The 15,230-nt window shown below is 40.0% G+C and overlaps 1 protein-coding gene across 2 annotated transcripts in view; it reads right to left on the bottom strand.

Annotated features, from left to right (window-relative positions):
* Positions 1-15,230, bottom strand: part of LOC120559987 (phosphatidylethanolamine-binding protein 4) — an 84,346-nt gene that overhangs the window by 41,448 nt on the left and 27,668 nt on the right. For both annotated transcript variants that reach the window (XM_039802067.1, XM_039802068.1), the window contains exon 4: positions 10,261-10,359. In XM_039802067.1, the coding sequence (XP_039658001.1) occupies positions 10,261-10,359 (99 nt within the window). The remainder of the gene's footprint in view (positions 1-10,260; positions 10,360-15,230) is intronic.

Below are 15,230 nucleotides of genomic sequence, written 5' to 3' on the forward strand. Positions count from 1 at the left end.
TGTCTGGCCTTTGGGAAATTGTTTTTGGCTTCCATATGGGGGCAGCTGTCTGTCAAAAAATAAACGCTTGAATCATAACATGCCACAGTAGGGATAATTACAGGATACAGAACAATGCAATTGTGTATGTTTATTTGCAATATTGAATAGGTATTTTCCTAAAACAAACTCTAAAGCTTTTGCAGAGGTTAGAAATTGAATTTCAGCAGTCAGTACAAATAAACTGTAACTTAACAGGATAAAGACATATACTCTAGTCACTCTAGTGTATATGCAGAATTAGGGATGGGACATGCTTGACTATAGGACTGTTCTGAATGCACTTTTTGAGGATAATCTGAGTGTTACCTGATCTTGTTATTAATGAAATTATGAAAGAAAATCTCCCAAAAACAAACTAATTATTGCTAGAAGCAAGTATTGTCTGTTCTGCTACAAGCTTATATAGTGTATTCCTCTGGGACATGAACTATTGTTGTTCCAAAAAATATGAAATGCTAATAAAAGAGCTGTATCATTTCATTGGCTGACACAGTATTTGTTCATTATAATCAAAGCTACACAAACAATACTGTTTTTTTTTGGGTCGTTTGGCCTGTTGAGGGGAGAGGTTGATAATGACAAAGAGACAAAACAGCAGCAGTGTTTTCCTTTTTAGGGAAAAGCATTGAATGAAATGCAATACAGTAAGGGGTTACACGCCTAATAGTTTGCAGTTAAAGGACATCTTGAGGTGTGGAGCAGACGATCTCTGCAGGCCGCAGAATTCACAAACACAAAGCCAGCTGGTCTGATACAGTCACAATACTTCACTGTTTGTATTTGCCTGACAGCAGCAGAACACAGGCTCTGTTCCACTTTTGGGAGCTGCTACAACAGAGATGGATGTGAAAGCATGCATGTCCCTCATGCATCATAATAATGAGCAGAGCACACTGTGTGCTCAACTGTCCAACTGGCCTTCAATTAGCCAGCGAGAAGAAGTTAACAAACATATGATGGCTTCCAAACCAAGGACTGTATTGAAGAGAATGTAGAAATGAAGAACTGTACTGACTGAATGACCACAGCCTGAACACATCACGATGTATCATGAATCTCTTGTAGCTTTTCTATAAGAAAACTGCTATCCCAATCCAATCAAACCCTTGCCTTAATGCTTTTGCTTAAGGTGGATAGTAGTCTGGATCAATGGAAGTACATTTCCAGGATAAAGCCGGACGTCCGCTCTCTGTGTCGCCGTTCTCAAAATCCCTTCACTACGGGAAACTACAACAAACTTTGAATGTCAGCACATGCTGAAAATGTCAAGTTTTGGAGAAAATTTTGATCATGCAACAAGGCAGGCCTGCTTGGTTCTTTCAGGGAATAATTGTAAAGATTAACAAAGAATATGTTTAGGGCGTTTCTTCTCTAACTGGGACGTTTTGGGACCGATTGGGGGGGATTGCTGTGGACGAAGTACACACGGAGATACACTGGTAAGTGCTAATGAGGTTTAACCATGGGCCCTATTTTAACGATCTGAAACGCAAGTGTGAAACGCCAAACGCAAGTAGCTTTGTGGGCGGATCTCTGGCGCTGTTGCTATTATACCGGTGGGATAAATGACTCTTGCGCCCGACCCAAATCTTAAATGGGTTGGTCTGAAGTAGCTAGGTGTGGTTTGGGCGTAACGTGAAAATAACCAATCAGAGCGTCATCTCACATTCCCTTTAAGAGCAGGTGTATTGTTCCGTGGCGGATTGCTATTATGACGGCGGATTTGCCTGGCGCACGCCAGCGGGAGCTGTCCGGGATGCGGCAAAGTAACAAATGCCCGTCTTGACCGGGTGGCGATGTTGCTGCGGCCTCTCGGGCGCATCTCCTCAAGTCTGGAGAGGATTGCTGCAGCCGTGGAGCGTGGGCCTCCAAACGCACCACCTGCTCCTGTTGTGCCCCTTCCTCCTCCCCCCACTCCATCTCCGTCCACCCGCTCCATCAGGAGCACATCGCGCATTACTCCCGGGCCAGATTCCGCCGGAGTGTCCAATCCCACCGTAGTTCAACATCACGTCTCCTTAAGTCCTCTGATATTTCCTCATTTATGTCATCAACACATCCATGATTCATGGAAATGTGTAAAACACAACAAGCCACAAAGAATGCTGTGACTTTTTGAGGACTGTACTGTAAAGTGCCTCCTGACCTATCCAAACACCTGAAGCGCATTTTCAGTAATATTTTTCTTTGTAATTATGTATGGTTTTCAAAAATGGGAACTGCTGTAGATGAGAGAAGTGTATGCGGGTTGTGCACACGCTACATTATGGCCAAGCATGCGCCCCTAAAATAGCATCTGAATAACGCGCCACTGACTTTAGACCAGGTTTTTCCTGGTCAGTGGCGGAATTGTTTTCTGAAACTGCAAAATAGGACTACGTAACGTTTGCGCCTGAACACGCCTCCTCTTTTCGCTGAACCGCCCCCGGGAGCGCAAATACATTCCCTAATTTACCGACGTGCGTCTGTGGAGGGAAAAGTCCGCTGTGCGTCAGGTGCAAAATAGGAATGATACATGCGTCGATGTACAAAGGCAATTGCGCTGAGTGCAAGATAGGGCCCCATGTATCAGCTCATTTAAATAGCTCACCTTACTGTATTGTAACAGTTAACTTAATTTAATATTGTTTGTGGCGTTTTCTTTTACGGGGTGCAAATGTTCCACCAAAACAAGTTCCTTCCTGAGACTATTTAGCAGAGCCACCGTCGCTGCGTCCAGAGCTTAGCTCCGCCCAGGACGAAATGCGAACAACCCAGAGTGTTTGTTTCTCCTATCCCAGAATGCATCTGTGGTGGAGCCAGACCTTACTCCACAGCATTGTGGAGATAGAGCTGGCAATGTGAGACGATGTGAGGTGGATATACACTCACCTAAAGGATTATTAGGAACACCATACTTATTCCGTGTTTGATCCTATCCTATCATTATAGGCCAAAATTTCTAAAGAATGCTTCCAGCACCTCGTTGAATCAATGACACAAAGAATGAAGGCAGTTCTGAAGGTGAAAGGGATCCCTCCCCCACACCATTACACCACCACCAGCCTGCCCAGTGGTAACAAGGCATGATGGATCCATGTTCTCATTCTGTTTACGCCAAATTCTGACTCTACCATCTGAATGTCTCAACAGAAGTCGAGACTCATCAGACCAGGCAACATTTTTCCAGTCTTCAACTGTCCAATTTTGGTGAGCTCGTGCAAATTGTAGCCTCATTTTCCTATTTTTAGTGGAGATGAGCGGTACTCAGTGGGGTCTTCTGCTGGTGTAGCCCATCCGCATCAAGGTTGTGCGTGTTGTGGCTTCACAAATGCTTTGCTGCATACCTCGGTTGTAACGAGTGATTATTTGAGTCAAAGTTGATCTTCTATCAGCTTGAATCAGTCGGCCCATTCTCCTCTGACCTCTAGCATCAACAAGACATTTTGGCCCCCCCAGGACTGCAGCATACTGGATGTTTTTCCTTTTTCCAGACCATTATTTGTAAACCCTAGAAATGGTTGTGGGTGAAAGTCCCAGTAACTGAGCAGATGTGAAATACTCAGACCAGCCTGTCTGGCACCAACAACCAATCCACGCTCAAAGTTGCTTAGATCACCTTTCGTTCCCATTCTGACATTCAGTTTGGAGTTCAGGAGATTGGCTAGACCTGGACCACAGTCCTAAATGCATTGAAGCAGCTGCCATGTGATGGGTTGATTAGTTAATTTCATTAACGTGAAATTTAACAGGTGTTCCTAATAATCCTTTAGGTGAGTGTATACATACTGTGTAAATTTATGTTTTAGATAAATCATTTTACAAATAAAATAATTTGAGGCACTTTTTGAAACACTCCTGTCATCAGTACCAAAACCTCACGCCACAAAAACAGTTTCTTCCCGACTGCAGTCGGCCTCATTAACAAGGCAAACTAATTCCTTTAAGTGTTACCTACTTGGCAATAAATCCTATTCTGATTCTGACGAACTTTCATAGAGACAAACCCTCAGCAGAGAAACTTCACACAACATAAAAAGTTAGAAAAAAATCCATGAAAACCTAAGGCTATACATCGCTATTTAAATGGGATTTTACAGCGATAATGAACACCTTGGCTTTTCTCAAGAGCTTTAGCTGGGGTGCTCTTTCGCATGTTCATATTGCATCATGTTAACTCACAAACTGCCGAAAACTATAATGAGAGAATAAGTATTAACAAGCAAAAGTAAGACCCAGTGCTGCATTTATATAAGCTGCCTCTATTCAGAAACTAATGATTCGCTTGTTACAGTAATTATCGCTTCGAGACCATACCGGAACATCTGCATTGATTTAGACTCTGGGTGAGCAGCGAGAAGGAGGGAGACGCTCACAATCTGGAATCCGAATTCGAGAGCTAGACAACAATCTGTTGATGGTTATTTTGGTAATTGTCCATAATTGATGTAAAACACAGAGTGTGTTGCAGAAGATTTTAAATGACTGTTTGTGTAGCTCGAGGGGTCAGTGAAAATGGGCAGTTGCGATGGAAATGCACATACAGCATCTAATAATGCGAGTTCTCAAAGAAAGTGGACAGCTGGTGGGAGAAGACAAGACACCCAGCCACACAGTTTACACTTAAGTGCTGCTAAATTCTTCTTCGCAGTGAAAAGAAATGATGTGATAAGTGATACAGCCAGTTAAATAAAAGATTTGACACCGAACATAAACATCCATATATGATTGTTTTGCACGTCTAATTGGGCTGGTATTAGAGCTGGGCGATATGGAGAAAATCAAATATCCCCATATTTTTGACCAAATACCTCGATATCGATATTGTGGCGATATTGTAGGGTTGACAATTGATGCTTTCACAAAATATTTACACAATGAGATTTTTGATAAATAATCATGTGAAATAATAACTATGTGGGTAAAGGCAAATAATGGAACAGCTAGAACAGTCTGGTGTGTTCGGAAAAGTACATCACTCTACTGTGATGCAGCCTTTAAAACCAGGAAGACAACACTTGTGTCATATCACGATATCCAAAATTTAAGATGATATCCAGCCTCATATATTCATATAATATCAATATATTGCTCAGCCCTAGCCGATATTGTGCATATTTATAAATGTGTGTTGATGCTTACATGGATGAGCTTACTGTACAGTACTTACTAAGTTATTTATTGTACCATGTACATACAAGTGCCCAGCCCACTAGGGGTGTAATGGATTTAATGATCACAATATTATAGGGATACAATATTATCAATGCAAGAAAGTAAGACAAATATTGCAACATATCATCTTTAAGATGCACCTTTTATTTTGAAATTCCCACTTCACATTTACTCTTGTAATAAAATTGTCAAATCATATTTTAGTTGTTTTTTGTGAGTGGGTATAAATGTAACTGATTGTGTTAAACGGGCATTAATGATATTGTCTTATATTGAATTGAAACAAGATCGTATCGTGGCAGACTTTGTGATATCAGCAAATATTGTATCATTGTCCAAAGAATCAATATATTGTGTCGTGATAAAACTTGTGATTTACAGCCCACACAGACATATAAGACACCAAAAAGTACTGTTTCAGTTCTGCTTACAAAGCCAGAAATGTCATAGTTACAAATTAAGTCGATTATTTATTGTTGCAAAGTAATCAGTCATTACACCCTCTATACATAGTCCCCCTGAAAACCTCTTATCTTTGGCTTTTCTCTGGTTGCTCTCCGTCTTTTTAGGGCAGATTTGTACATATATACAGTACAAGACCATAAATTACCAATACACCTGCCTGTTTTTGTAGCTAATGTTAAATTCTGCTTCACATAAGGCTCCACGCTGTAGTTGTGGATGAATATTATAAGTAGGGCAAATAATCAAATTTTGATTGCGATTTTGACTCCCAAGGATCACAAAAACAATGGAATTGCTGTTATTTTGCACATTATTTTTTGCAAGTAAACTCTTATTTTGTCTTGGGTTCTTAAGGGGAATTCAAAAAGTTCAACGGTAAAAGTATTAACCCTCTGAGCCCGGGCTGGTCGTATACGACAAAAAACGGCATCTCTGATTCATAACTTCAACATTTAATAACCATAATGAGTAGAAACATACCATTTCATTCAGCTAAGAGCTAACACTTGCGCCGTTCGGCTGATGTCTTTGGCATCTTCGTAGCCCTTACAGAAGGTTTTGTAGCCAGCCTGGAAATCCAGAGTTTTTGTGCAATAAATCCAAACTGTTAAATCCAAAATTAAGGGAAATTTCAGAGTTCAATGTGTTTTCACTGTTGATTTGTTTCACTATTTCACTGTCTTTTTTTTTCAATGAGCCAAATCGTGTTAAATAATTGTGATTTCAATATTGACCAAAATAATTGTGATTATGATTTTTTCCATAATCGAGCAGCCTTAACTATAAGTATGTGAGACACTGTACAAACACTCTCTCTGTGTTTAAAAAGGGTTTTGGCATGGCTGACACACAATGAGGAGAGCACATCTGTGAAGAGCTAGCTACATAATTCGCTCAAAGCAAGGTGAGTGATGAGTCTGTAATACACGGGGTAGTCCAGCGTGTCCTTGTTGTGTTGCCATCGCTTCTCTAATGAGACCTCGGCTGGAAGAATCAGTGGAAATCTACGCTGCCGTGTTGCTCAGCCCAGCCTGACCTCACTTCACTCTCGGCTGAATTAAGGAAATCTTTTACCTTCTTAACTGTGGCGATGGATAAAGAATACACACTAATTATGGAAACGTCTACAAACTAGGGCAAGACTGCATGACCTTGGACTAATGAATATATATATGAAAAGAATATGGCTGCTGCAGCTCATGCTGTTTGACGATTGAGGGTCAAAAACTGATCCGTTTGACATTTGAAAGCACGATCCTTGACTTAAACTAAAGAAACTCCTTTGTTTTACAAATAATCTAGCATCAAAACACATTGTCAGAAATAGCTATTTAAATGCCAAACATGTTATTGTACAGTATTTCACTCTCTTGACTCCAAAGAAACAAAAATTACAGAGAACGAATGAAGCATTTCTCAATCATTGCTCACTATTGAACTGTATAAGTATAACATATAAATTAGCTAGTTGTCTTTAAAAAGCTTGGGAGAAGAAAAAGCTCTTTACCGAGATGATCTGTAGAGATTTGTTTGTTTGTACTGTTTTTTTTTTGGTCATTCATGTATTTCTATACATGATTTGTACATGCAAGACCGGAAGATGTCTGTCTGAATAGTGGTGTCTTGTAATTCCATATGGGATGGGCCAAATGTTTGGCATGACACAGAAATAAAACTAATAACTAACTAACTATATTAGGGGTGTGCTGATTTTGATTTTAAATCGAAAAACGATTGAAATGAGTTATCGATTTCGATTTTAAACCAAAAAACAATAGATTTCAAAATCGAAATCCAAAGAAGGATCAATTTCAATATTATTTACAGTATCAAATCATGAAGAGAGTTATCTCAAGACAATTTACAGATAGAGCAGGTCTAGACCACACTCTATAATTTACAAAGACCCAACAATTCCAGTAGTTTCCCCCAAGAGCAAGCATTTAGTGTGACAGTGGCGAGGAAAAACTCCCTTTTAGGGAGAAACCTGGGACAGACCCAGGCTCTTGGTGGGAGGTGTCTGATGGTGCCGGTTGGGGGTGTGATGAACAGCGGCAATAATAGTCACAATAAAGATAATGGAACTATGACTAGAAATAGTAGTTGAAGTAGTTCATGGCGTAGCAGGGCACTGCTGGGCGATTAGTATGCATATTGGAAAAAACAAAACTGAGGTTGTGTGATTTCACCCAGCAGTGTTATATACATATACAGTACATATATAGATTTTGTCAACTAATCAATTTGTTAATTTAATCGACAGATCTGTTAAACTGACAAAGAATCATACAAAAACAGCAATTTATATTTTGTGTTTACCATAGATTTTCTTGTAAATAAATTAAGCATGAAAAAACATTTAAAAAATGACTAATCGACATCGAAATCTTAGTCGACTAAGACCAAAACTAATCCACAAAAGAGGGGGCGGCCCTATTATATATGCTGTAAGTCATTAATTGACCTACATTGCCGTCAAAATCACAACTGCCCTGAAACAAAATCCAACACACATCGACATTTAAAAAGAAAAAAAGGTGTGTGATGTCACCCAGCCACCCTGGTCAATTAAACACCTCCCACTACAGGTTGGCATCACTCAAAAGGCTCATTAACCCTTCTGACCAACCACCAGTCGCAATCAGAAAAAACATCCCGTCACATTGGCCAATCCCTACACGGGCAACGCAGGTCAACTCCCACACAAGTGACAGGAAATTGAATTGCTGGAGAGAACGAGGTCCGTCTGAGCACTTGAAAGACATTTGTTTATTCACAGCTGGTCACACGGCCAGACAGACTTCATGGGCTTAAAAAGTAAGAAGCAAAGGTGATGCCTAATGCAATTTCATAAAGTGGAAATTACTTGTTTTTTTGTACATCGTTGATATATGCGAGTGATATGAGGTAAATATTCCTACAGGCAAGCAGGAATGTGGTTGCATAAATCATCTCTAAAGCCGAGCACCGACGAGCTGAATCACAAAATTCTCAAAGCATGAAAAGGTTTACTAAAATATATATATATCCCAGATACATCACATTTGGATCTATGAATCAATGTGGCATTTACTTTAGTGTGCAACTACGCCTTATGAAACGAAACAGGAGCAGTGATACATCGCCGAAGCATCTTTGTGTGGTTGTTTTTTCAGACCACTAGTCTTAATCTACTGGGTTGATCTCGCGGTTCCCGCGGGATTATAAAATATCTGCAAACCTCCAAATATTTGAGGCAATCAACAACTCAACACGCATTTGGCGTTGGGATGCAAGAATGTGAAAACACACAAACGAACGGATAAAAAAGGAGTGAAATATGAAGAGAAATAAGGGGATCGGAGCGGTGCCCATTTCGGGGGTGTAAAATATGGAGAAGTGTGGATCATTGGGGGAGCTGCTCTGCCTGGGGGAACAGATGAAGGGAGGACACTCTGCCAAGATCTCTCCACTGGAGGGGGAGCTGAGGGACTGGAGCTCTATGGGAGAAAGAGTGTGCGCCTCGCATGCTGCTCTCCTCAATCTCAGTCTCACACGCCTGCATTGACACGTCCCAGGCTCTCTGCAGCGGAGGGAAATTGCTGCTGACAGGGCCTTGCAAACTTTCACAGCCATTTAGAAAGACTTACTCCCACACTTTTGTCACAGGCATTTATTGCACAAGATACATGATATGAAAAATTAACATTTTTTTTGAACTTGGCATCCTTTTTTTTAACCAAGTTAGGCTTAAAAAACCATTCATAATTTTTCAGCCCTGCGATCGGCCCTGGTGCAAATGTAAACACACGACACGCCAAGTGAGACCCCGAGATTATGAAAATGCACAATATTCAAGAAAAAAAAAAATCCAAACGCTACTTCATGAATTTGTAACATATGAGCTCCTAATCCAATCGCAAATGTGGTCTGTGTCACCCAAACACACTAGGCTGTTTTTAAGTGAGAGCAGAGGTTATTGCAGACTTATATCCCTTTCCCACTGGCCAAAAATTCCACCTACACCCACTAGATCTGGCTTGTGGGAAAGGTTACAATCGGCATTCACTCCCGGGACAAATTAATTACTCTGCAGTAGGCACAGGTATTATTCGGCTCCAGCTCCGATCGGCAGCAATGAAAACAGGACACCCGGGTAAAGTAGATACGCTAATTTTTCGGCCCTTTTCCGGCGCCATGCTGTGACACGTGTCGGCTCCGTCGGCGACCTTTGGCATCTCGGCCAGAAATTCCGTCCGTCTCCGTCCATGCAGCACTCGAACATCAAATTAGTCGACACCGATTTTGAAAGAGAAATTTAATAACTAATAGATACGAAAAAAGAGTAACCACCATAACATTTTCACTGGCCTCCATGTTGCTTTCTACTGTTTACTAACCCTGTGTTTTAAGAGTAACATATTTATTTAGAGGAAAAGCAGAGCCAAGAGAGTTCAAGTGAATGTACAGAGTTTGCAGTTTTGTGCACATTATCGGAAAGCTGTAGCAGGAAAAGTTAACAACACCTGTTTTCGGCTATTTTTAGCAGGTTTACAGGTTTTTAACAAACCAGCATATACATGCAAATGTTGGTGGAAAAAGGGTGTTACTGTACTGTACCTGCACGTCTACGACCAGCCAGTGCCTCCAGTAAGCAGCCTTTGGTTGGGCGCGGCTTGGAGCATCCGGATCAACCATCAGCAGAACATACATCTGATTCTGCAAACAGAAGGGGATTCATATATCATTACTTTTAATACAGACAAAGCTTAAGCTTTACTACAGTACCACACACATTGTGATTGGCCCCAAAGGCAGTTCCTGTAACAACGGTACCTGATCTCTTTCGCTTTCTAAATGTGCTGTTTGTGCATCACAATGCCCAAGGCTCGAAAGCCATCTCTGCGGCTTACAACAGTTGATTTAAATACTTTAAAACCAAATGCTTCACTTTACTTTCTTAACTTTTTCTACCTTAAAATGCAGCAACGTGTAGGGCTGCTCGATTATGGGAGAAAAAAAAAATCATAATCACGATTATTTTACAAGATCACTCATTGACTTTTGGAAAGATGTTGCAATTATGGAATTAATTACAAACAGTGAAACAGTTTAACAAATCAACAGTGAAAACACCTTGAACTGCGACATTTCCTTTAATACTTGTTCCCGTTTGAACTTTTTCAATTCCCCTTCAGAACACATGACAAAATAAGAGTTTACTTGCAAAATGTACTGTGCAAAATAATTGTTTTTCTTGATTACGTTGTTTTTGTGAGCCAAAATCTTAATCGTGATTAAAATGTGATTAATTGCACAGCCCTAGCAACGTGTGAATTTTATTTTATTCATTTTGTGACGTAGTTATTTGATTTCTCGACTGAGTACACAAAGCAGACAAACACAGTTCATACCCGAAGGTTGGGTTTGCCTTTTGTTGGTTTGACACATAATTTTAACAGTCTTACTTCAGCTGTCAAGGCCCAAATGTTGCTTAGAAAACAAAGTATTACATGACTATATTGTTGTAAAAAACATGAAATAAACTGTTATAAAAGGGCAACAATAAATATGAGATTATCTTCCGTTGCCATGCTAATCACTGACTGCAGTACACTCTTATAGCTGTCACTTCTCTGTTATTCCTTAAACTTAATATCATTACTGTGACATCAAAAAAAATGACAACATTTTGGATCCGTTACCAAATCCTCTCGTTAACATATTCACAGTAACTTTCTGCCACTTACACAGTATCTTTGTACCCCTCAATCTGTCAATACATAAAGTGAGAGAAAAAGCATCTTAACTAACACTTGATCACAGTTATTGGACGTTGACTTGGCGGCTTAACTGCCGGAAAATTTTCATTCTGTCTGTCCCTAAAAGTTAGAGAATTATGAGAGCAGATTGAATTATTGCGAGAGCACATTTGTCATCCCTGGTCCTGCGCCCAAAATCTGCCAGACCATATGATGGGCTTTTTTTTATTTTGTTCACTTCCTCTACAAACAGAGACATTAATCGGGGCTGTTTCAATGTTACAATCCACGATGTCCTCTTTTACTGTATATGTAATTTCAACTGAAGTGAGAACATAATGATATTGGCTTTAAGTATATAAAACAGATGTGTTTCTTACAATCTTACACTGACTGCCAAACAACACTGTCTGTCTGTGCTGCAGTGAAACACTTCACAGAATCAAATGCTCGTAAACATAAACCCTAAATGCCTGTTTGTTGTTTCCTATCAAGACATTCTTAAAAGGCCTCTGAAAATTATCGTAAGCCGATGTACTTGAACGAGATAAAGAGGTAGTCATGTATTTTCCTGCAGATGCTCATTTTCAGAAGGATTCTCTGCCTACCTGACAAGCAGTAATAAGCGTAAACAACTAAGCCTAATAATAGGATAATACTGTAGTCTCAGCGATAGTGCCTGCAGGTAACATCCAGACACACCGGCAACAATAGAGCCTCCTCCACAGCCTGTCAAAAGTGACTCTATATCAGTGACCCCCCCGGGCAGCTTACCAACCATGACCTGTTGCCTTCTCAAGAGTTGTAATCCTCATTTGTACATGTTTGCTACCAGGCAAAAAAAAAAAACACTGTGATAATGTAGTTACACTAATATTTAAGTCAGACCCTAATGCATTGAGAAATAGCATGGTTTCAAACAACAACAACAACAACACACACACACACACACACACACACACACACACACACACACACACACACACACACACACACACACACAGGCAATTTAAGCATTTAAATAAAAAATGACCTCCAGTCACAATTATCATTGAAAGAAATAGCACTTTATCGGTTATTTCACGAACGTTACCATGGATGGAAAATACACTGTATAGGGCAGGCTTAGTTCTCCTGAAGCCAAATTTAGAACAACATTAAGAACATTTCACGAATTTCCAAGTATAACAACTAAAAACAGCGCCTGTTTATGGTGGCCTGGGCACCAGATTTCAATTATTTCTGCGCATATTTAGTCTCTACCTGTAAGAATCTGGCTGGTCCAGCTGGCACGAGCAGCAAATAATACAAGAGGCTCCCTCCGTGCTTGCACTTCACACATTGTGGCATGTACCCCTCTCTCTTACAAGGACACTTTTTTTTTTCCTCCATCTGTCAAAATCCACATTAATTACGCACAGATATGTGTGAAAGACTCCAGGGAAAAACAGATGCATATTCTGCCATCTGAAATAATAATAATATTGTTCAGGGCTCGAACAAACTAAATGTACAGAATATCAAAACGTGTTTTAACACGGCTAATTCTCATGGCTGGATACTGGAATGGAAGGAACACTGTTTCCAAAAACATGTTATCACTATTACCCACTAATACTATACTAATAAGGAAACGTTACATTTGAGCCTTGATGAGAATATGAAACTCTCTCTCTTTCATTTTCTATATTTTGGAGGACACACAAAGCTATTTTTTATTAGTATTTTTATTTATTAGTAAAGAATTCCACTTGTTTTAAAGTTTCTGTGTTTAATAAAGCAATATTACGCCAAAGTCCTTAGACATAACCAAAGTGCCTATAACATGACGTTACTATTACACCCTCTGGTGTAATATTGCAATTATACAACAGTTACCAACAATATTAAAGTTATAATCAAACTGTAATCATATTGTGAGGCAGTTCGAAATAAAAAAAGCAACAGAGACGATTTTTAGTCCCTCCCTGTTTAGTCAGCTAGCTAACATAAGCTAACGTTAGCTTTGTAGGGATGATGGGAACTCTGAATAACAGAATAAATTCCACGCATATAAACACAAAACTGCTTTTCAAGCTCAATTTTGTTATAACTAAGACATCTGACGAAAAAAAATATTTTTCCCTCGACAGATTTAGCTCCTGTACGTCCACGAACTTCACATGTAGCAGCTGTTTTTAACATAGCGCCGAGTCGTCGGGCACAGCTGATGGGATCCAAACATTTCCAGTAACCGTTAACTCCAGAAGGTTGTAAAAAAAAATTAGTCTTTTATTTCGATTAATAACTTTATATAAATATGTTGGAGGGTTTCTGTGTGTTCCACTGTTGTTCCTGATTTATTTAATGAAAACAAATGTTTTAAAACAGTTTTGGACTCAACTCTGTAACGTCGACATGGAAATGGCGGAGTATTTAGTAGTATTTCATTATTTAGTGATGAGCCTGGTGTGCTGTCATGCTGATGCTGAGCACGTTCTAAATGTCTAGTTGAACATTCAGATTGGCTGGTCGGATCTACTTGTTGTATAATCTTTTTCATTTAGTTTAATGTAAATTATTGTAAAAGAGTTGAGAGGTCAGCTGCCCACTCTGTTATACTCAGTAATGGTGTCTAAATGACTTTGAAAATGCCAGAATAATCTGAGAGCTTAGAGCAGAAGTGAAATATGGGTAGGTGTCGTCCACACACCACAGAGCATCATCGGGCCTTATACAGGCTGGAGGTGGGGGGAGATTGAGCCTGCTTTCTCTTGGGATTAACCTCCCACGTCCTGCTGTGATCACAGCAAAACGGCCCAATGGGACCACACCTCGGACCGCCAGGCGGCTGGAATACACCCTGCAGCCGACGTCTGGGTGTCTCTGTCACGGCTACTGGTCGGGGGGCAGAGAGGAAAGGGGAACAGGGAGGTACTTTTGATCAGTGACATATACAGAGTTTGAGGGGGAAGTCACTCATTGAGAAGGTTTACATGCACACTAATATTCCAAATATGACAATATTGCGAAATTGATACAGGTCATGTAAAAAGCATTTTCTGTTTGGATATTACGAAGAAGGCCCTTTTCCGAATATAGAATTTTTTGATTAAAAGGTACACTGTGTAGGAATTTCTCCCATCTAACGGGGAAATTGTATTTTGCATTCAAACGAATAGTGCTCTCTAGCGCCTCGCTTTTTCAAATGCGTGTTGTGTACCAAGAAGCTATGACAACATGTCTTCCAATTTTTGCTTTTTTGGCGACGAGGATTCCTTCTCCCGTGGCTCGGCATAAGTACGATCTTTCAAAGCTTTCAAATTAGCCGGGGCGGTGACAAGCGCCTCTCACTGATCTCCTTCTCCCCGTTTCAGCTGGTTTCAGTCACGTGATGCTGGCTCTGAAGGCTAGTGCTCTATGTGCCTCTCAGCGATTATAGTTTTTCAAAATGGCAGAACGACATGGAAGCCTCCTTGAACTTGCCCGTCCAATGTAAATACAGATAAGAAATTATTCGCTTACGAGGATAAGTCAGATCATTGGCAGAGGTAAGCTGGTTGAAGGAAAGAAAGAGGGATGCTGTGTTCACACGGTCCAACAAGTCCACCACCAATTGAAAACTCTTTTTCTTTTTTAAACCTATTTTGCCCTGCTGCATGTAAACGAGAATATTAGTTAACTTTCATTATCCATGTAAACAGGTTAGTCGGAAAATTGACTATTTCGGAATAAGGGCAAAAAACGGAATATTATGTAAACGTAGTCACTGAATACCTCTTCATGATTATATATCATGGATATGCAGGTGTAGTTTTTCTTTTCTTTTTTAAATAGATTTTTATATTG

The sequence above is a fragment of the Perca fluviatilis genome, chromosome 6 (genome assembly GCF_010015445.1).
Source record: "Perca fluviatilis chromosome 6, GENO_Pfluv_1.0, whole genome shotgun sequence".
Lineage (NCBI taxonomy): Eukaryota > Metazoa > Chordata > Actinopteri > Perciformes > Percidae > Perca > Perca fluviatilis.